We start from the raw sequence: 21,515 nt of genomic DNA, 5'->3' as shown, positions 1-21,515 counted from the left end.
CTCCTCCAAAGTCTCCCCATTTTCACTTCTTAAGGGGATTCTGGAGGTTGCCCCAACTTGGTCCTGGCTTCTCTTTGGAAGCCATGTGGAATGTCCACTGCCTCCCTCACTCTTTGTTCAACTTAGGACAGAAAACACTGCTCTTTATTAGGTGGGAGGCCAGCTCAGTGTCCCTGAGTAAAGCAGGGGCGGAACCTGTCCCTGCCCTTGAAATTAACTTCAACCTACAGTTCTTTGAAGGGTTAGCAGGGAAAATTTAACAAGTCACTGAAAAGTTTCTGCATCCCAATAAATCTCTCCACTGATGCAAATCAGACCAAATCAAACCGAATTAGAAAAAGCCCAGCTTTAATAGATACCAATGCTCCCGGGTGACTTTCAGACTCCCAGAGAGGAGGCAGGAAAGGAAGACAAAAAAACTACGTGTTTGTTTTCTGGGGAGCAGTTTAAATACCCTGTGGGAGTGGTCTTGAGCATCTTTAGGGGAGGGGTCATCATTTGGCAGGCTTTCTGAGATGCAGAGGCGTTTGGAGAGAGATGGGGGAGAGGGGGCTTGGGGTGGAGCTTCCTCCTGAACATTCCAGACTCTTTGGATATTTGGATGCCCGGGGCTGGGCTGAAGCTTCCACCCAGTCACCTGATGCTGCCTGGGCCCCCATCAGGACCCCAGCCAGGAATGGAAGAGTCTCCTCTGTGGGAGCCTGGCTCACCTGCTGCAGCAGAAGAACCTGTTTTTCCAGTCCTGCTAGGAATGCTCTCTGTCTGGCAGCCTGCCCCAGATACTGGAGCCTCCGGTCTTTGCCTGCCCAAGCTGCACCTCACCTGTGTGTAGAAGTAAGGGAAGATGGATCAGATGAGGGCTGTCCAGCCTGGGTTGCGGCAGGCTCCCCCATATCCTGTGTCCCTGCAGGAGCAGGGCATCTTTCCAACTCTGCACTGCAGTTCTCTGAGAGACAGGTAACAACGTGATCAACACACACTTCCCTCTCAAGCTCACTGCACTTGACCTTTCTGTCTCCTCTTTTACGTAGTGAGGCATAGTACTGGGCTTCCAGGGGTTATGTTTATAAAGCAATTCCAACTACACATGCAAAGGGATAGGTGATATAGAAATGGTAGTATTCCTTTCTGTTTCTGAATTATTATTATTATTATTATTATTATGCTACCCTCTAGCTCCCAAGTTTCTCAGCGTCTGACCTTTTGGCCACCTTCTCACTGTGCAGGTTCTGTCCAGCTCATCTTGTTCTGCTGATCCATCTAAATCCCAGCCTCAGCCTTTCTCTGGCTTTCAGTATTTATTTGTCTCACTGTGCCTCAGTTTCCTTATTTGTAAAAGAAGTGTACAGGCCTCTCTAATCCAGAGTCACCAAAAGGGAAATGAGTCAGCGGTTCGGGGTCTCCAAGTCAGGAAATCTAAAAACACTTCAGAATCTAAAGGTTTTTGTTTGTTTGTTTTGTTGGTGGTGGTGGTAGTGGTGGTTTGGTTTGGTTTTTCGAGACAGGCTTTCTCTGTGTAACAGTCCTGGCTGTCCTGGAACTCACTTTGTAGACCAGTCTGGCCTTGATCTCAGAGATCCACCTGTCTCTGCCTCCTGAGTACTGGGATTAAAGGCGTGCGCCACCGCCGCCTGGCAAAATCTAATGTTTTACACAAAACCAACAGCTTCAACTGGCGAATCCCATGTCACAAAGCGTTTTAGGAAGAGTATGCAAACCGACTCTCAGCACTTAGGAAGCCAGGACTTCAAGGCCAGTCTGAGTTATAGAGTGACTACGTTTCAGAAAAAGTTTAAGAGGTGCCCAAGGTGACTCAGTGGTCAAGTTGCTTATATTCCATCCCCTTGCCCCACGTGGTAGAGGAAGAGAACCAATTCCGCAAGTTGTCGTCTGACTTTGAAAAGTGTGCACTGGCATACATTATATAAATAGCATAAATAAGTAAATACATAAATGTGATAGTTTTTAAAATATTTTAGTTTTATTTAAGAGTGTGTGGGGGGGGGGGGGATATGCACATGCATGTAGTGCCCAAGAAAGCCAGAAGAGAGCATGGGGCCCCCTGGAACTGGAGTTACAGGCATTTGTGAACCACCTAATGTGAGTACCAGGAACCAGGCTGTATGGGATTGTAACTGAGCCATCGCCCCATTCTCTCTGACTTCTCATGTATTAGGAAATTCTTGAGAATTAGATTGAGAAGATGGAGCAGTGGGTACAACGCTTGTCTTCTAGGCGTGAGGACTTGAGTTCCATCCCCAGAAAATGGATAGAAAAATTAAAAAATTAAAAAAAAGCCATGTGTGGTGGTGCTTATAATCTCAGCCCTGGGGAGGCGGAAACAGAAGGATCCCTGGGGCTCAGCCTCTCTGAATCGGGGAGTTACAGTCCCTGGAGAGACCCTGTCTCAGAAATATGGGGGTAACACTGAGGAGTGATGGCTGAGGGTGACCCCTAGATCCACACGTTTTCCTGCACACATGTGCACCCACACACACACATGAACACATCTATACACACGCACGCTCACGCACAGAGAGAGAGACAGACAGACAGACAGACAGACAGAGAGGGAGGGAATCCATAATCCCAATTTCTTCTGGCCCAAGTACCATGGATAAGGAATCTTCCAGGCCTACTGTGTGCAAGCCCTGAAGGTGGACAGAGGCTGTGCTCCCCAGCAGATAACTAAATAATGAAACTGTCTCCCCTGTCCGTCTGTCTCCCTCTCCGTCTACCTCTGTGCTCTTTGCTCCTATCTGTCCACCTGTACCCATCCATTCAACCCCTCCATAGTGAACTTCACCAGAAAAAAACAAAACACAAGGATCTGTCCTCAACGGACTCCCAGCCTAGAGGAAATGAATGTTAGGAGAATTAACACACGAACAAAACTGTGCCTAAATTGTCCCACTGGGCTCTGGGAGATGCCTGGGATGCTACAGAGAGGCAGCAAAGGACCTGAGATACGACATGACTCAAAAGTAAAGCCCCTGTCTAGAATGCCCAGTGAGGGGCTGGGGTGCGGCTGAGCAGTACAGCTATGACCTAAAAACCCCCAGTGAGGGGCTGGGGTGCGGCTCAGCTGTGTATCCCTCTGGGTATGTGTTTCTGCTTCTTCCCATCTTCAGATCTCCAAGTTTCCATCTCTCTGACCTTCACATCCTTTTGTGGTTTGCTCTCTCAGGCCTCTTGGCTCACATCTGCCCCTCCTTGCCTCTACCCCTCTGCACCCCACACCTCAGACTGATTCTGCCCATCGGAAGTGGATTTCCATCTTAGTGCAAACAGCTCCATCATGTGAGACCAGAAATGCCTCCACTGTCTCAGTCTGTTTCCAGAGAGAAAAGAGACAAAGAAAATGCCACCCACCTCTTTACTCTTTCCTCTAGCTAGCCTCCCTGGCCTCAGTACTGGCCTCATCCCTCACAGTGTGTACCAAGAACTACCACTTTAACCCCAGCATCTCACACTGGATCTCAGGATCTCCCTCCTGGACCACAGCATCTCTGATCTGGACCACAGCAATTCCTATCTACAGTATCTCACACTAGACCTCAGGATCTCCCTTCTAGACCACAGCATCTCTGATCTGGACCACAGCAATTCCTATCTACAGTATCTCACACAGACCTCAGGATCTCCCTCCTGGATCACAGCAACTCCAATCTAGGCTACAGCATCTCACACGGACCTCAGGATCTCCCTCCTGGACCACAGCATCTCTAATCTGGACCACAGCAAATTCCTATCTACAGCATCTCACACTGGACCTCAGGATCTCCCTTCTGGACCACAGCATCTCTAATCTGGACCACAACTAGGCTGCAGCATCTCACGCTGGATCTCAGCATTTTCCATCTCAGCATGGTCCTCCCTTCTACTCCCTACCTCTGTCACTACTCACCAAGAGTGATTTTACAAAGTAGACAAATTCATGTCACTCCCTCTACCGCTGTGCTTAACATACAAGCCTTTAAACCTTGATGCTTAAATCATTTCTACAGGCTTCCTTGTCTGTCTTGTTTTTCACAGAAATGTCCACCAACAATGTTTCTCTGCAACGCTCACCTACCTGCTCCTCACTCTTCCTCATAGACGTCTGGTTCCTGGTTTAAATATCCCCTCATCAGACACTACCATTTATTATTTTCTGATTCATCTGCGTTTTCTTTATTGTCTATCTTCCCACCCTCACCGGGACAGGGGACATCTTCATTCTTCCTGGTCCCTGGCCTGGTGTAGAGCTCCAAGCCTGACAGTTGCTTGATTGCTCTTGACTAAGGGATGCCTTTGTCTCCCTCTGGTTCCCAGAAGCCTCTGCACCAGGACACCTGCAGAGGGAGGGTCTGTTTGCAGGCTTATCTGAATTCAAGCTAGACATGGAGTGATGGTTACCCTGGTGCTATGCATGGGGAAACGGAGAATCAAGAGGCAAGTCACAATAACGTTCCCAAGGACGTACAAGATGCAGGCTGATTTGATGCTAAGGCAGTTTTTGGAGGACACACAGGCAGGAACTCACAAAGAAAAAGAATATGGGAGTGATGTAGGGGAAATTTTATTTAGTGAATAAGAGAAGGGGCATGAGAGGAGGAAGGAATGAAAAACATGAGGTGGGGAGAAAAGAGGCAAGAGAGGCTGAGATCTGGGCACTGATCTGGGCACTGCTCCCTTCCTGTGCCCCAGACTCCATCAGGAAGCCTGCGGGCTTTGAGCTGGAGTCTGCAGCACCTGACGTAGAATGTGTCCCCTGGGGGGCAGGGCCAGCCCCAGTTGAGGAGGTTTATAAGCCCTGTGGGGGCCCCTGTGGGTGGCAGCTCTGCTCAGCTCAGCCGCAGAATCGCAGACTCCGGAGTACAGAGGTAAAGATCTTGTTCTCTCTCTCTCTCTCTCTCTCTCTCTCTCTCTCTCTCTCTCTGGCTGCCTCTGCCCAAACCTCTTGAATTCCTGCCTGGGTCTTCCACATATCCTAAGTGAAATTTTATGCCTCCATCTCTCCATCCCCTCACCAGCCCATTCCTAGACAGATGCTTCCTCCTCCTCCCCTTTTTTCTCCCAAAACACAATAAACAAAGCAGAGAGTTTGGGGACATCCGGGGAGGTGGAGAGACTGGGATCACCATCCCCAGATTCTCTGTCTTCCTTTCCAGGAGCCAGCGTGATGGTCACTGCAAGAACCCCCTGGGGCTGGTTCCTGGGGCATCTCATCCTTGGGGTCACAGGTATCTGAGTGTGTGTGTCCTGGTATGTGCCTGAGGGAACAGTGTCAGCCAGCATCCAGGTGACTCAGTGTCTTCCTGCTTCTGACTACCATGCGGCAGTAAGGAGTGACTGCTGACAGTGGGCTGGAGTGGGGTGGGTCATGAGAATGAGTGACCGCTCTAAGGGAAAAATGGGATCGTGCCCATTCCTGGTGACTAGGTCTGTCTCCTGGGTGCTGGGGCCGATACTTGGCCCATTTGTTTATTTTTAATGAGTCTTACATAGCCCATCCAGGCTGGCCTTGAATCCACTAAAGCTAAGAACAGCCTTGACCCTCTGCTCCTTCTGCCTCCATCTCCCAAGTGCTGGGATTACAGGTGTGCGCCACCATGCCCAGGTGACATGGAATTTAAACCCAAGGCTTTGTGCATGCTCTGTGAACACTCTAGCAGCGGAGCTCCCTGCCCCCTTTGGGATAACGATGTCTGGGTGATGGGCTGTGGCTGGGTGCGACCGTGGTGAGCCTCAAGGGAGGCACAGCCATGCCACAAAGCTGAAGAGCTCCTGGGATAGCTGCCTGGGTGTCTCATCTCGACTGGGCCAGCTGAGTGAAGGAGCTTTGGTTCTGAAAGACTCCTGGCATGGCTCTGCGTGTGAGAGAAATGGTTCCTGGGTCCAGAAGACTAGCTTCAGACTCTAAGCTGACCCACCCTCCTGACAATTGATCCTGGCTCCCAAACCTAATGAGCCCCCCACCCTTAACTCTTCTCAAGGAACCTGACCCTACCCCTCTGAACCCTGACCCCAACCCCTCTGAGCCTTGACCCCACCCATTTGAGTCCTGACCACACCCCTCTGAGTCCTGACCACACCACTCTCAGCCCTAATCCCACCCTTCTGAGTCCTGACCACACCCCTCTGAGCCCTGACCCCAGCACCTCTCAGTCCTGACCCCAACCCCTCTGAGTCCTGACCACACCCCTCTGCCCCGACCACACCCCTCTGAGCCCTGACCACACCCCCTCTGAGCCCTGACCCCACCCTTCTGAGCCCTGACCACACCCCTCTGAGATCTGACCCCACCCCTCTGAGCCCTGACCACACCCCTCTGAGATCTGACCCCACCCCTCTGAGTTCTGACCACACCCCCTCTGAGCCCTGACCACACTCCTCTGAGCCCTGATCCCACCCTTCTGAGTCCTGACCACACCCCTCTGAGTTCTGACCCCACCCCTCTGAGCCCTGACTCACTCCAGGCACTACTTGCTTGGTGACTAGAGACTAGTCCCTTCTAGCTCCTAAATTTCCATGCAGCCCTGACTCTGCTAACCCCTCCATGGTAATTCTCCCCTCTCTGACTCTGACTCTTATGAACCCCAAAGTTTCAGCCATACTCCTGTTCCCAGATTCTTCCCCTAAAATTCTTGGCCCAGCCTCTTCTGCCTGTCCCCAGCCGCGCCCACATCTCTGAAGTAACACCTTGTTCCCTGTGTCCTGGATTCTCCTCCTGACTGTCCCCCAAACTGCCCAGTTTATGTGGTGAACCCTAGCCCCTCTCAGGAGTCGGGGACCTTGATTCCTAATTGACACCCTGTCCAGTCCACTCTGACCTGACCACCCACCTTCAAAGCACCTTCCTTCCCTTCTCCATGGCTCCTCCCAGGACCTGGGAAGCCCCAGCCACGTGTATGCACCACACCTGGCCCAGCTTTCTCATTCTGACCCCAGCCCGGGTTCCACCCCTGAAGCCCTGATCAAGCCCCTGAACTAAATCTTAGCCCCCAGGAACCCTGTGGCTTCATCCTGAACCTGTCCCCAGCCATGGTCCAGACCCTAAAATCCCGAGATAGCTGGAGAGCCCTAATCTTACCTCTTGCACTGGGGTCCTGACATGGCCTCGCCCTGCGGCTGCAACCACTCGCCTTCACTCGGACCCTACGGGAAGGAGCTCTAAACCAGGATCCACAGCTTGTTCCCAGTCAAGATCCACACCCCAACACACAAACACCGCAACCTCTGATCACATTCGTTCACTCAAACATCACCCCCTTAACTCCGAGCTCTCATCCCGACCGTGCTCACAGATTCCGCCCTGAACCCTTTCCCCATCCTAGAAGCCATGAAACGCCCCCGCTCCACACCCCACACCTCCCAATTCTTACTCCATCCCCAGGATCCTTAGCCTCAAGTGCCAGCGGTCGGATCATACAAGGCCAGGACTGCCGTCCACACTCGCAACCCTGGCAGGCGGCACTGTTCTCAGAAGACAATGTATTTTTCTGCTCGGGCGTCCTGGTGCATCCTCAGTGGGTGCTGTCAGCAGCACACTGCATACAGGAGTGAGTGGGGGTAGCTGGGCAGGATGCTGCGGGGAGGGGTCGCAATATCAGCCTCGGCCAGCAGAGGGCGCTCAAGGAGCCACAGCGTTGACAGGTGTGAGGGGAGCCCAACCTAGTTGGACCAGGACAGTCTAGTTAGTGGGAAGGAAAAGGCAAAGGGGGAGGTCACTGTTGCTTTAGGGTGGAGGATGAGATGGGAGACCAGGTGCCGCTGCATAGCTCACCTGCTGGGTGATCCTCAGTTCGTACACCGTGGGACTGGGCCTGCACAGCCTGGAAGGCTCCCAAGAGCCTGGCAGCCGGATGTTAGAGGCCCACCTCTCCATCCAGCACCCGAACTACAATGACCCTCCTTATGCCAACGATCTCATGCTCATCAAGCTAAACGAGTCAGTGATGGAGTCTAACATCATCAGGCGCATCCCTGTGGCGTCCCAGTGCCCCACCCCTGGGGATACCTGCCTAGTCTCTGGCTGGGGTCGACTAAGGAACGGTGAGCTCCTGGGGACATGGCCACCCTCTCTGAGAAGGTTTCCAGCCAGTCAAAAGGGACTGACCCTCCGTTCTGTGTCCCAGGGAGACTGCCCAGCCTGCTGCAGTGTGTGAATCTGTCAGTGGTGTCAGAGGAGACCTGCCGGCAGCTCTATGACCCCGTGTACCACCTCAGCATGTTCTGCGCTGGAGGAGGGCAGGACCGAAAGGACTCGTGCAATGTAAGATACGGAGGATGGAACGGAGATGGGGGTGGGGAGATGCAGAAGGTACACCTGAGGAACTCTGAGATGGGATGTAAGAAATGCAGAGAGCCAGGTGTGGCGGCCACTTCTTTAATCCCAGCAGGGAGGCAGAGGCAGGTGATCTCTATGAGTTCAAGGCCAGCTAGATATAAGTGAGACCCTGTCTCAAAAGGAAGAGGAGGAGGGGGTAAGGGAGTAGAGAGGAAGAGGGAGGCAGAAACAGAGACCCAGAAGCCAGGCAAGGCTGTTCACTCAGGGAGCTGAGAAGGAAGACCCGCCTGGACAGCTAAGTGAGATTGTGCCTCAGAATAAAATGTAAAAAGATGGCTAGGAATACAGACCAGTGCAAAACACCTACCTAAGTCCTCCAACGAGTGGTGGGGTGTGTGGCTCAGTGGTGGAGTTCCTTGGTAAAGGCACTGGATTCTGTTCCCAGTGCTACAGAACAGAAAGAAAAATAGACCTAGAGAAAAACCAAAAGCACAAATAGCCAGTCTGAGAAAGGACAAATGAAGAGGACATAGATTTATACAGAACTCAGAAACAGAGGGGCAGATAAGGAAGCCCTGGAGGAGACAGCCAGCCTCGGAAGCAGCCGGTTGTGTGGACACATGGCTCCTGTTTAGGTGACCGCTAGCCTCTTCCAAGAGCATGCGCTGCCTTCCTCCTGTCTCTGTCTACCATGCTGAGGTGGACGCTCTGGGACTTCGTGTTTATCTTCAGCTCATGCTCTCCTGGATTCTCTCTCTCTCTCTCTCTCTCTCTCTCTCTCTCTCAGGGGGACTCTGGCGGTCCCATTGTGTGCAACAGGTCCCTGCAAGGGCTCGTGTCTATGGGACAAGGAGAATGCGGACAGCCTGGCATACCAAGTGTCTACACCAATCTCTGCAAGTTCACTAACTGGATCCAGACCACCATTCGGACCAACTACGGACTGACCACACCGCCCACATGAAGCCTGCTGAGGGAAACAGAGACTCTGGATTGCTCTCAACCCTCTTCCATGGGACCCACCCACAAGTTCAGACCCCAACCTCCTCCCTCAGACCCACCCACAAGTTCAGACCCCAGCCTCCTCCCTCGGACCCACCCTCAAGTTCAGACCCCAGCCTCCTCCCTCAGACCCACCCTCAAGTTCAGACCCCAGCCTCCTCCCTCAGACACACTCTCAAGATCAGACCCCAGCCTCCTCCTTCAGACCCACCCTCAAGTTCAGACCCCAGCCTCCTCCCTCAGACCCACCCTCAAGTTCAGACCCCAGCCTCCTCCCTCAGACTCACCCTTAAGTTCAGACCCCAGCCTCCTCCCTCAGACTCAGGAGTCCAGGTCACAATCTCCTCTCTCAGACTAAGGGATCCAGACCACAGCTTCCTCCCTCAGACTCAGGAATGGGACCCACCTGCATTTTTCTCTGTGTGCTGTGCTCCCAGTGTTGATCCAGCCTTGTCTCTGTTAGGTTTGCCCCCCCACCCAGACACCCCTCGTCTCCTTCTCAGGGATCCACAAATAAAAGTCCTCCCAGTTCTGTTTGAAGTGCTCCTGCTTCCCTTTCCATCATGGTTTTTCCTCTTCGTGTCTTGGTTTCCCATGCAGTGGAAGCACAGGCCAGGAAGCCGCTGGGCTGTTATGTAGCTGCCTGCTGGTGACATGAAGAGACACCAGCATTATAGGTGTCACCTGCTGGTGATGTGAAGAGACACCACAGCTTTACAACCTCTCTTGTGACTGGTCGGCTTTTGTTTTTGTCTTTGATTTTAAAATTTACTTTTTTATTTTTATCTATGTTTATATGTACATGTGTTTGTGTGTGTGTGTGTGTGCCCACGCGCACGCGCATGTGTGTAAGTACCGTGCCCATGGAGACCAGAAGAAGGTAGCAGATCCCCTGGAGGTGGGGCTACAGAAGGTTGTAAGTCACTGGACATGGTTTCTGGGAATCTGACTCCGTTGCCTTAATTAGGGTTTTAATGCTGTGAAGAGACACCATGAGCATGGCAACTTTTATAAAGGAAAACATTTAATTGGGGCTGGCCTACAGTTTCAGAGGCTTAATCCTCTATTTTCATGACAGAGAGCTTGGCGACATGCAGGCAGACATGGTTCTGGAAAAGGAGCTGAGACTTAGTTCCACATCTTGATCCACAGGCAACAGAAAATGAACTGAGTCTCCCACCCTGGGCGTAGCCTGAACGTGTGAAATCTTAAAGCCTACTAGTACAGTGACATACTTCCTCCAACAAGGCCACACCCCCTAGTAGTGCCACTCCCTGTGGGCCAAACATTCAAACACGAGACTATGGTGGTCATTCCTGCTCAAACCACCACATTCCACTCCCTGGTCCACATAGACTTGCAGCCATAATGTAATGCAAAATGCATTTCATACAACTTCAAAAGTTCCTATTGTCTATCACAATCTCAACAGTGTTTAAAAGTCCAAAGTTCAAAGTCTCTTCTGAGATATGTGTAATCTCTTAACTGTAATCCCCTATAAAATCAAAATCAAAAAACAGATCACATACTTCCAACATATACACAGGATATACATTACCACCCCAAAACAACGACTGGAAATACTGGACCAAAGCAAGTCCAAACCCAGCTGGGCAAACTCCAAACTCTGCTCTCCTATGTCTGATGTGAAAACACACTTCAGAGTCTAGATGGGAAGTAGAAAAAGACAAGATCTCCTGAGTAAATTGGGAGCGTGGGGACCATGGGAGAGGGTTAAAGGGGAAGGGAGAGGCAGGGAGGGGAGTAGAAAAAATGTAGAGCTCAATAAAATCAATTTAAAAAGTGGGGGTAACACTTTTCAGATCAGCTGGGTGGTGATAGTTACCCCACAGCTCTGGCATCTTTAACACCTTGGGTTCTCCAAGGCAATCCAGGCTTCATCTTCACAGCTTCACACAGTGACCTCTCTGGGCCTCCATTTCAGGGCACCCGTGAACACATGCCTGACTCCAGTTGCTTTCCTTAGTCACAGAGGGGGATTACATAACCCCTTTCTTGTATCCTTGACTCCAAAGCCATAACCATATGTCTGAAGCTACCAAAATTCTGCTGCTTACTGGGGCTGGAACAATTGCATCTTCACTGGCTTCCTGTTTTCCATGATTTCTTTCACTGCCTAAGCTTGGCTTTCTTGGAACTTGCTCCGTAGACCAGGCTGGCCTTGAACTCAGAGATCTATACTCCTCTCCTCAAAGCTGAGATTAAAGGCACGTACCACCACACCTAGACACAAGCTGTTTTTTAATTCCTTTTCATAAGTTGGAAGCTTGGCTGGGTGGGATCTTGCCCTGAGGTCTCCGCTCCCTTTATTCCATTTCTTAATCTGTTTATCTCCTTGGAAACAGGATTCAGCTCCATTCCAATTCCTTGTGCCCCTTTTCTCTTCAAATTGTACATTTTGTATCTTTCCTTGCTCAGGTTTTTTATTTTCATTATAGAACTTCCTAAGAGTGAAAGCTAATAACCACACCACAGCGTCAACCCTAGGCTGTTTTGAGACTCCCTCCATCAACAGAATTAATGCAAACCTTCATTTTAGCCTCAGCTAGACTTGTCAGAAGAGGCAAAAAGCATTCCCATTCTTCAACAAAATGTCACAAGACTGGTCTCTAGGCAGCATACTAATATTCTTCTCCTTTGAAACCCCCTTAGCCAGGCCACCACAGTTCAGCTCTCACTCAGCACCACTGTCTTCTGTGGTCCTGCAAGGATGACCCATTAAGCCTTTAAAGCATTCAACTGCTTTTTTTAATCCAAAATACCAAAGTCCGCATTCCTCCAAACAAATTGGTTAGGCCTATCTCAGCAATACTAACTTCTGTTAGGGTTTCTATTGCTGTGAAGAGACACCAATACCAACTTTTATAAAGGAAACATTTAATTGGGGCTAGCCTACAGTTTCAGAGGTTAATCCACTATCTTCATGGCAAAGAGAGCATGGCAGCATGCAGGTAGACATGGGCCTGGAGAAGGAGCTGAGAGTTCTACATCTTGATCCACAGGCAACAGGAAGTGAACTGAAGCCACCACACCGGGCATAGCCTGAACATGTGAAACCTTAAAGTCCACTCCCACAGAGACATACTTCCTCCGACAAGGCCACATCCCCTAATAGTTCCATTCCCTGCAGCCAAGCATGTAAACACAGAGTCTATGCAGGGTCATATGTATCAAACTACTGCACCCTATTTTCTGCAAGAGTTGCCATACGTCAACCACTAGCCATCTCTCCTGCCCCTGTTTTTGTCTTTTTTCCCACACCTTAAGAATGTCCCACTGTATCTGTAATGGTCTGTCCTATTCCTTCAAGAGACAAGCCATGCCCACTCCCTCCCTTGTCTGCCTAGGCAGGCTGATCTTCAGCTTCCAGCCTGAGTCCTTTTCTTTCCGTCTCTCTCTCAAAGAAGCAGCTTCTGTCTCCCTACTTCTCCCCTTCCCCCTCTCTGCCTCTCTCTCTCTCTCTCTTTCTCTCTCTCTCTCTCCCCCCCCTCTGCCTCTCTCTCTCTCCCCCTCCTCTCTCTCTCTGCCTCTCTCTCTCTCCCCCCTCTCTCTCTCTGCCTCCCTCTCTCTCTCTTTTCCCCCCTCTCTCTGCCTCTCTCTCTCTCTCTCTCTCTCTCTCTCTCTCTCTCCCCCTCTCTGCCTCTCTCTTTCTCTATTCTTATCCCCTTTTCCATTTTCCTCTCCATAGCCCACTAAATAAATATCCAACCTCACTCTGCGTGGTGTGCCTATCCATGTCTCTGTCTCTTACCCACCACGGGGCTCCCTGTCTGGGACCAGCTGCCTTCGGAGACCTGCTGCATGATCTCGTGGTATGCCCATCCATCTGTCTCTCCTCATGGAACTGGCTACCCTGTTGAGGTCTCTCACACACCACACGGCACCCTGCCTTGGACTCACTGCCCCTCGTGGCCCACTGCAGCCACTTGAGGAACTGGGACATCCCTGCCTGGGACTGGCTGCTCTCAGACCTGCTGCCTGCCTCCACTTGGGGAACTGCAGCATTTTACTTAACCATTACAGTACCTGGCTTAGGACCCAGCCGCTGTAGCTGGAAACTGATGGGAAAAGTCTGAGATACAGCTGTGAGACCCAGAGACAGTGACAGGGCCACACTCAGCACATATAACAGGAGGAACTGCTATTGAGCTCTGCATTGATAAACTATACTAGCAAGGTGGTGCGTACCTGTAATACAAGCATAGAGAAGGCTGAAGTAGAGGCCAAGAGTTCAAAGCCAGCCCAGGTTACATAGAGAGACCCAGTCTCAAAACAAACAAACAAAAAAACTGGATTTGTAGATGTACCCACAAAGGAAGTGTCCACCCTCTTCTATTTGTCTTGCTGTCCTTTACTCTGCTTTGCTTTGAAACAGGATCTTATATAAGCCAGGATGGCCTGGAATTCATTATGTAGCCTGATCCTCATGCCTGTACCTTCCAAGACCTGGGACAGCAGGTATGCACCACTACACCCAACTATCAAAAAATTTTACGTATCGTTTAACAGATTCTCGGGTACACAAAATATGGAGTAAGTTGCTAAAGTGGCATCAACAAGTTCCCTGTCACAGGATGTTTTTACAGTGACTCAGAGTAAATGATAGAACAGCCAAGACAGAAATCAGGAGGTACACGGATGATTCAAACAGTGCTATCAGCACACTTTGCTTCCCTGGCGTCTGGGGAACAGTGCGTCCTCTGTCTACAGAACATAAAATCTCCCACGCACACCTGCCCAGATGGCTGACACCGCGGAATGTGACCAGCTCAAGTGTCAAGTACGAAAAGAGCAGGAAGTTAGAGAGGGTTTTAAAAGTATACCAATTTAGAAGGAGTCTAGCAGATTCTCTGTTCTGTCTGTGTGTGTGTGCTGTGAGATACTGTGGGTATGTGTGTATCACAGGGTATATGCAGAGGTCAGAGGACAACACCTTGAGACAGTCTCTTGTTTTCTGCTATCTTTAGCAACTCCTGTCTCCACCTCCCATCTCACCATGGGAGTGCTGGAATTACAGACATGGGCACTACTCTGTCTGCCTTTCCTGTAGGTGCTGGGGATCCAAACTCAGACGTCAGTGATTGCACAGCAAGTGATTTCCCTACTAAGCCTTCTCCCTGCCCTCTAGCAGATTCTTACAGACGTGTCTGCTTGATGGTCAGCAGTTCCACCCTAGCTGCTTATCTAAGATCCATGGGGAAAATCAAGAGCAGAAGCCTTGCTTAGGATGGGGGAAGGCAACTCAGTTGAGTACTTACCTAGCCTGTGTGGACCCTGGGTTCCATCCTCAGCACGGCATACTCTGGCTGTGGGGTTACATGTACTTACCTAGCGTGTGCGGACACTGGGTTCCATCCACAGCACGACACAAACTGGCTGTGGGGTTACATGTACTTACTTAGCATGTGTGGATGCTGGGTTCCATCCACAACACAGCATACTCTGGCTGTGGGGTTACATGTTCTTACCTAGCGTGTGTGGAGCCTGGGTTCCATCCACAGCATGGCACAAACTGGCTGTGGGGTTACATAGCTGCGATTCCAAGCATTTGGGAGGTCGAGGTGGGAAAATCAGGAGTTCAAGGCAATTCTTAGTTACTTACCTAGTTTAAAGCCAGTCTGGGTTACATGAGACCCTGTCGCCCCTGCCCCAAACACCACTGTTTTGCTTGGGAATCAGGTTGGAAACAAAGCAGATGTCCAGTTAGTGAATGGCATGATGACCTGATGTGAAACAGAGTCTACCGGTTAGTGAACGGCGTGGTGGCCTGTCTGTGAAAAGGAGTCTACGTTAGTGAACGGCGTGGTGGCCTGTCTGTGAAACAGAGTCTACGTTAGTGAATGGCGTGGTGGCCTGTCTGTGAAAAGGAGTCTACGTTAGTGAATGGCGTGGTGGCCTGTCTGTGAAAAGGAGTCTACGTTAGTGAACGGCGTGGTGGCCTGTCTGTGAAACAGAGTCTACGTTAGTGAACGGCGTGGTGGCCTGTCTGTGAAAAGGAGTCTACGTTAGTGAACGGCGTGGTGGCCTGTCTGTGAAAAGGAGTCTACGTTAGTGAACGGCGTGGTGGCCTGTCTGTGAAAAGGAGTCTACGTTAGTGAACGGCGTGGTGTCCTGTCTGTGAAACAGATTGCTCTCCGTGATTAGAAGAAACAGAACTGAAACGGCTTAGTTATGGTTCCGTCTGAGTCCCTTGTGCACCAGGAAGCCATAGTGCCATACAAACCGTTATGTTCTGAATCATTTACATGGGGTCCTAGACCAGCGCGACCAATCGTTGATGCCTAGGATAGTGGCGAGGATGAGAGGAGAAGACAGGGTGCTGCTTAGTTTTAACCTCAGTTTTGTCTGCTTTGGCCAGCCAGAAGGAGGCATCCGATCCCCAGAGCTGGAGTAAGAGACGGTTAGGAGCAGCCTGATGTGGGTACTGAGAGCCTAACTTGGGTCCTCTGCAAGAGATGTACAGGGCTCTGGCTACAGAGCCATTTCTCCAGCCAGAGGCTTAATACACAATTATGTAAATCAGGTACACCTGTGGGCATGTCTATCGGGATTTCCTGATTGTTAATAGATGTAGAAGGACCCAGCACACTGTAGGTGGCGCCATTCCTTAGGCGGGAGGTCCTGAACCAAACTGAGTGAGAAAGGAGTAAGCTGACAGAGAAAGCAAGCGAGGGTGCATGTATCTTGTTTGTTCGTGACTTTTGAAGCAATGCTGCTAACTGCTTGAGCTCCTGCCTTGACTTCCCCAAAATGAAGGACTGTGACTTTAAAATGTCAACCAAATAAACCCTCGCCTACCTTGTTTTTTGTTGGGGTGTTTATTACAGCAGCAGAAGGTATCAGATACACTGAGAAGAGGCACAGGAGAACACGTAGTGTTGGCGGAAAAATTTACAGGAGTCGGCTTGGCATTCCAGTGGTGAGAGCTTCCCAGACGCGGACATTGGCCAAGTCTTGTTCACTATTCATTTTAAATCTGAGCACTACACTGTGGGTTCCTCAATGAAAAATTATCCCTCAATTAAAGAAACCACAAACAATATTTACAGAAATGAACCAAATACCAAGACGCCCAAGAAGCGAATCTCAACAAAATCAGCTCTATAATATACACATTATCTGCACATTGTCTGGCCTCAAAGTAATTGCACTAGAAGTCATAGCAAAGTGATAACCAGGAAATTACCATGCGGTCATGACTGGGGGAAAAACACAGCTTAAATGAGACACATAATGGAAATCAGAGGTCATTTTTGTGTGAATAGTAAAGAAACGTGTGCTTTCTTTAGATTCTGCTCTGTTTTCACAGAGAAATGTGCAGCAATCATCACACAGTTGAGAAGAAAAAAGCTGAAAAATAATTACTAAGTCGTTCATCTTTAGAAGAATTCCTTCAGGGCTAGAGAGGTGTCTCAGCGGTTAAGAGCACTGGCTGCTCTTCCAGAGGTTCTGGGTTCAATTCCCAGCACCCACATGTGGCTCACAACTGCCTGTCACTCCAGGGGATATTACGCCCTCTTCTGGCACCTACTTTCTTGTACACACACATGTATACACAAAGTGAACATATCAAACATAATTAAACATAAAATTAATCTTTAAAACAGTTTTTCAGCCACAAAATTGCACATATTTTATAGTTAGGTTGTCATGGAGTTTCCAGAATGGGTAACTCCACAGAAACAGCCAAAACTGGAAGAAGGGGAGAGTGGAGAGCAACCACGTGTGGTGTGAGGCTTCTAAATCTAATTATGATGATGATTGCTGGTGCCCTGAGGCTCATGTATAAAGTTATGTGTGTTTGCGTTGTGTTCTATGTATGCTAGCATGTGTGGGGGTATCAGAGGCCAGAGAAAGAGATCAAGTGTTTCTTGAGACACGGTCTCTTGCTGAACCCAGAGCCAGGTTGTCATCCAGTGAACCCCAGAGATCCTCCTGTCTTTGTCTTCCACAGGCAACCACCACTAGCTGTTTACATGTGTGCTGGGGATTCAGACTCAGGTCCTCATGCTTATATAACAAGATGGTACCTGTTGAACCATCTCTCTTGCCCCCCATATATGAAGGTTTGGTACATCTTTACCTGAAGAAAAGATACATGGTATGTTCATTCCCATGAGACAATGACAGACCTCAATGAGTTGGCTATCAATGCTTAACCCTAAGAAACAGAACGAAGTCCAGGTCGGGGAGGGAAGGTCAATGTGTCTCTACAAATGTCGTAGGGGTCATTGGTCCTTCGTGTCATGTAGTGATTTCCTCTGAATCAAGCTGTTCCCTCTTGAAAGGAGATAGTGGGGCTCATGAGACTCAGGAAGTAGATACAACTTACAGACCTTGAAAACTTCCTGCAACTTACAGGATTCACAAGAGTACTCCCGCAAGTTATACAAGCAGTGACAACTCAGGGCTACAGCTTTTGTGAGTTTTCACCCCTGACAGAGACCAAGCCACTAAGGTGTAGCTGTTGTCTGTCTTGGTCACCTTATCTCCAGCTGTTGTTTACAGCATGGCCTCTTTTCTGGAGTAGATGGAGACTCCTCATTAGGAACCATTCTAACCCGTAATTTGATTTGTTAAAATTAGCTGTGTTAGAAGCAAAAATATATAAAAGGACCTCATCGCCCTATGTGTGCTCCTCAGGAAGCTAGGGCCTTGGGGGGGGGGGGGGGGGGGAGTCGGCTGGAGCCTGCTAGACTGGCTTTCACTTCCCAGTACCTTGACCATCTCCTCAGCTAGTTCCTACTCAGGCGTAAGCCCCCCTTTTCATCAGCCCTGGTGTTTCTGGTCATTTGTTCATACCAAATTGACACTTGCCACAGTAGCAGCAAAGTCCCAGGGTCTGCCTCTAAAGGTTCTTATCTTCAAAGTCAAAGTCCAGCCACAAATTCAGATTCTGGAGTCTAGGCTCCTCAGGTCACCTAGGGAGGTGAGGGGGGAGAGTGGTGGAAAGGAAGGGGAGGGGAAGGGAGGGAGAGGAGGGAGAGAGGGAGAAAGGGAGGGAGGGAGAGAGGGAGAGAGGGAGAAAGGGAGGGAGGGAGGGAGGGAGGGAGGGAGGGAGGGAAGGAAGCCAGGCATACTATGACCCCAGCACATGGAAAATGGAGGCAGGAGGATCATATATTCAAGGTCATCATCAGCTACAGGGGATTTCGAGGCTGGTCTGGGCTAAATAGACCCAGGGAGGAAGCAGGGAAGCAAAAAGAGAAAGAGAAGCCCCGTGAGTCACCTGTCCTCCTAATCCTCCCTGAGGAGCTGTTTTTGTGCCAGACGGCAGAAGTGAGTAATTGTAGCAGAAACTGTCTAGCCCACAAAACCTAAAATCATTACTTTATGGACCTTAACTAAATGTTCGCCAACCTCTGGACCCCACAGCCTGGTGATCTCAACCCCAGACCCTTGTCCAGAGCAGACAAGACCAGGACGGGTGACTTCAGAGTTTAGACCTCAGCTCTGCTTCGTCTTACTGTTGACATCAGACCACAGACTCCATGAGGGACCCCAAACACGTTCAGACAGGTAGGTACACAGACCTGTGTAGAGAAAGAAGGGACAGAATCCCCCAGAGATGGAGGAAGGGAGCCGAGAAGGAGGAAGACAGACAAGAGGGAAGAATGGGGAGAAAGGAAGGAGGAGGAAAAGTAGGGGAGGGAAAGGAAAGAGAAGAAAGACAAACCCAGGTAGTGTCTTGATAGAGATGCCCAGACTGAGGGACACAGCTGGATTGTGTCACAATGGCCCATGTTAGAAAACATTAACTCATTCCACAAATATATCTCTAGTGCCTATTATGCAAGCAGCTGGGGACTCTGGATAAGCCAATGGAAAACACTGCCCCTCATCTTTACCATGGTGAGAGGTACTCCAAAGTAGGAAGCCAGCATAGGAAAGTCAGCTGTCTGATAAGCTGGGGGTGGGGTATTGATATGATGTCAATCCCCTACACTAAGTTAAAGAGCAAGGGAGATCAGAAGTGAGGGGAAATTTTAGTGTCCAAAACAGACAAATGTCCCACAAACTGACTTAAACTGGCCCATCCAGACAACAAAACCCTACTCCATATAAAAGGGAACGAGCAGCTGACATGGTAGGCACACACCTATATTCCCAGAACTCCAGACTCTCAAGGCAGGAGAAGCAGAAATTAGAGGCCATCTACAGCTGCATAGCAAAATCTGAGACCAGCAGCCTGGGCTACTCAAGACCCTGTTTGGGGAAATAAACAGAAATCATCAGAACTGGATCTGGTGGACAGGTCTAAAATCCCAAGCTGGGAGACTGAAGCAGGAGGATTTCAGGTTTGAGGTTAGTTCGGGTTATAGACTGAGAGCCTGTCTCTAAACAAAAACAGATAAAAACTGACTTTAGGGCCAAAAAAAAAAAAAGCCAGGAGTTCCTGGGGACTTAGCTAATCTCAGAGGGGGCACGGGAGAATTTGGAGGATGGTGGGAAATCCTAGATTGTGGGGGTGGCAATGGCTGTAAGGCTGGGCAGATGGCTTAGTCAGGAGAGGGTCTGGTGGTCACCTGTAAGTCCGCTTTCAAAAGGTGGAGACAGGGAGTCCTCGGGGAAAGCTGGCTGGTAAGATTTGTGAGTTTGAGGGACTCTGCCTCAGTGAATAAGGTGGAAGAACAAAGATGGTCCCCAGCATCAACAACCTTGAGCCTTCTACACACCCACACACATGCAAACACATACACACATGGGCGTGCGTGCACACACAAAAAAAACCTGAGATACCCTATGATCTCTGTGTGCAACACACCCAAGACTACACATATCAAACTTGCAGGACTGGAAGGCTTCCAAAAGTGAATTTTACCTCATGTAACTTTTTTCTTAATTTAAAAAAAAAATTGTTTTGGGGGGCTGGAAAGATGGCTCAGAGGTTAAGAGCATTGCCTGCTCTTCCAAAGGTCCTGAGTTCAATTCCCAGCAACCACATGGACGCTCACAGCCATCTGTAATGGGGTCTGGTGCCCTCTTGTGGCCTGCAGGTATACACACAGACAGAATGGTGTATACATAATAAATAAATAAATATTTTTTTAAAATTGTTTTGTTTTACTTATGTATGTGAACCCAGACTTGTGAGCGTGAGTTCTGTGTGCACAAAGGCCAGAGGAAGAACTGGATCCTGGAGCTGGGTTACAGGCAGTTGTGAACTGACCATGTGAGTGCTGGGAACGAAGCTCAGGTCCTCTGTAAGAGCAGCGAGTGCTCTCAACTGCTGAGCCATCCATCACTGCAGTCCCGAAGCCCAGCATTTTACACGGGCCATGATGGTCAAATGCAGGCCCTCCTGCTCACACAGCATGCACTTTGCTGACGAGGCCTTTTCTCCCAGTCCCTAGGTTTTCACGGCACACGTGTGGCCTCAGATAAGTTAATCGGTTTCTCTGTGCTACTGTTTTCCTCCCAGATGTGGCTGTATTAAAATGTGTCAGTGATGATCAATACTCAGATATCATCCAGGCAGAAGCAGAGCCCTGAACGTGTTCGCCGCACACACCTCTGTTCACATCTGTCATTAACATGTGCTGGTCACACACATACACACACACACACATACCTCTGTTCACATCTGTCGTTAACAATGTGCTGGTCACAAACACCTCCATTCACGTCTGTTATTAACATGTGCTGGTCACACACATACACACACACACACACACACCTTTGTTCACGTCTGTCGTTAACCTGTGCTGGTCTCACACACACACACACACACACACACACACACACACCTCCGTTCACGTCTGTCGTTAACATGTGCTGGTCACACACACCTCTGTTCATGTCTGTCATTAATTCACCCTGAGGTTTCTTTGTGACTTTGTATCCCTGGTCCCAGTTCAGGCGCTCTCCCAATCTGTCTTGTTTCTGGCTTTCACCGTCCCTCTAACTCCCTGTCCCTTGGTCCCCTTGCCGCTCTTCATCAGAGGTGTGAGTCCCTTTCTCTGCGGCTCAGGTCCAGTTGTCCCAATTTGGAGGGAGATGCTGGCATCTAGTGGCCGGATCTAGAACTGCTCCAAAACGCTCCAGTGTCCTGGTGAGAGCTGCCAGCTAGCGATGACCACGGATGGGACTAAGAAACCCTTCAGGTGGTGGCTTCAGGGTTACTTGGGAAATGTGAGGTGGATGTTATTCTTGTAACTGCTCCTGACTGGAGGTTCCTAGGAGGTGTGGAAGGACAAAGGGGGCACAGAGTGACCAGGTC

At 49.8% G+C, this 21,515-nt stretch overlaps 1 protein-coding gene across 1 annotated transcript; it reads left to right on the top strand.

Moving 5' to 3' along the window:
• Positions 1–5,164: 5,164 nt before the first annotated feature.
• Positions 5,165–9,236, top strand: Klk4 (kallikrein related peptidase 4). The gene is made up of 5 exons (XM_041676738.1): positions 5,165–5,225; positions 7,379–7,544; positions 7,787–8,037; positions 8,121–8,257; positions 9,060–9,236. The coding sequence occupies exons 1-5, from the start codon at positions 5,165–5,167 to the stop codon at positions 9,234–9,236; spliced, it is 792 nt and encodes a 263-aa protein (XP_041532672.1).
• Positions 9,237–21,515: the final 12,279 nt, after the last annotated feature.

Source organism: Microtus oregoni, unplaced genomic scaffold (genome assembly GCF_018167655.1).
Source record: "Microtus oregoni isolate MIOR12 unplaced genomic scaffold, Mior012 000000F_ref0000247, whole genome shotgun sequence".
NCBI lineage: Eukaryota > Metazoa > Chordata > Mammalia > Rodentia > Cricetidae > Microtus > Microtus oregoni.
Note: the sequence above shows the minus strand (reverse complement) of the source record. Positions and strands in the feature narration are given on the sequence as shown.

Excerpts from the sequence above, each read along its gene's own strand:
- Klk4 (XM_041676738.1), top strand. The coding sequence starts at position 5,165 with ATGGTCACTGCAAGAACCCCCTGGGGCTGGTTCCTGGGGCATCTCATC. Across the intron at positions 5,226-7,378 it reads TCTCATCCTTGGGGTCACAG|GATCCTTAGCCTCAAGTGCC; the intron begins GTATCTGAGTGT and ends CTCCATCCCCAG. Across the intron at positions 8,258-9,059 it reads ACCGAAAGGACTCGTGCAAT|GGGGACTCTGGCGGTCCCAT; the intron begins GTAAGATACGGA and ends TCTCTCTCTCAG.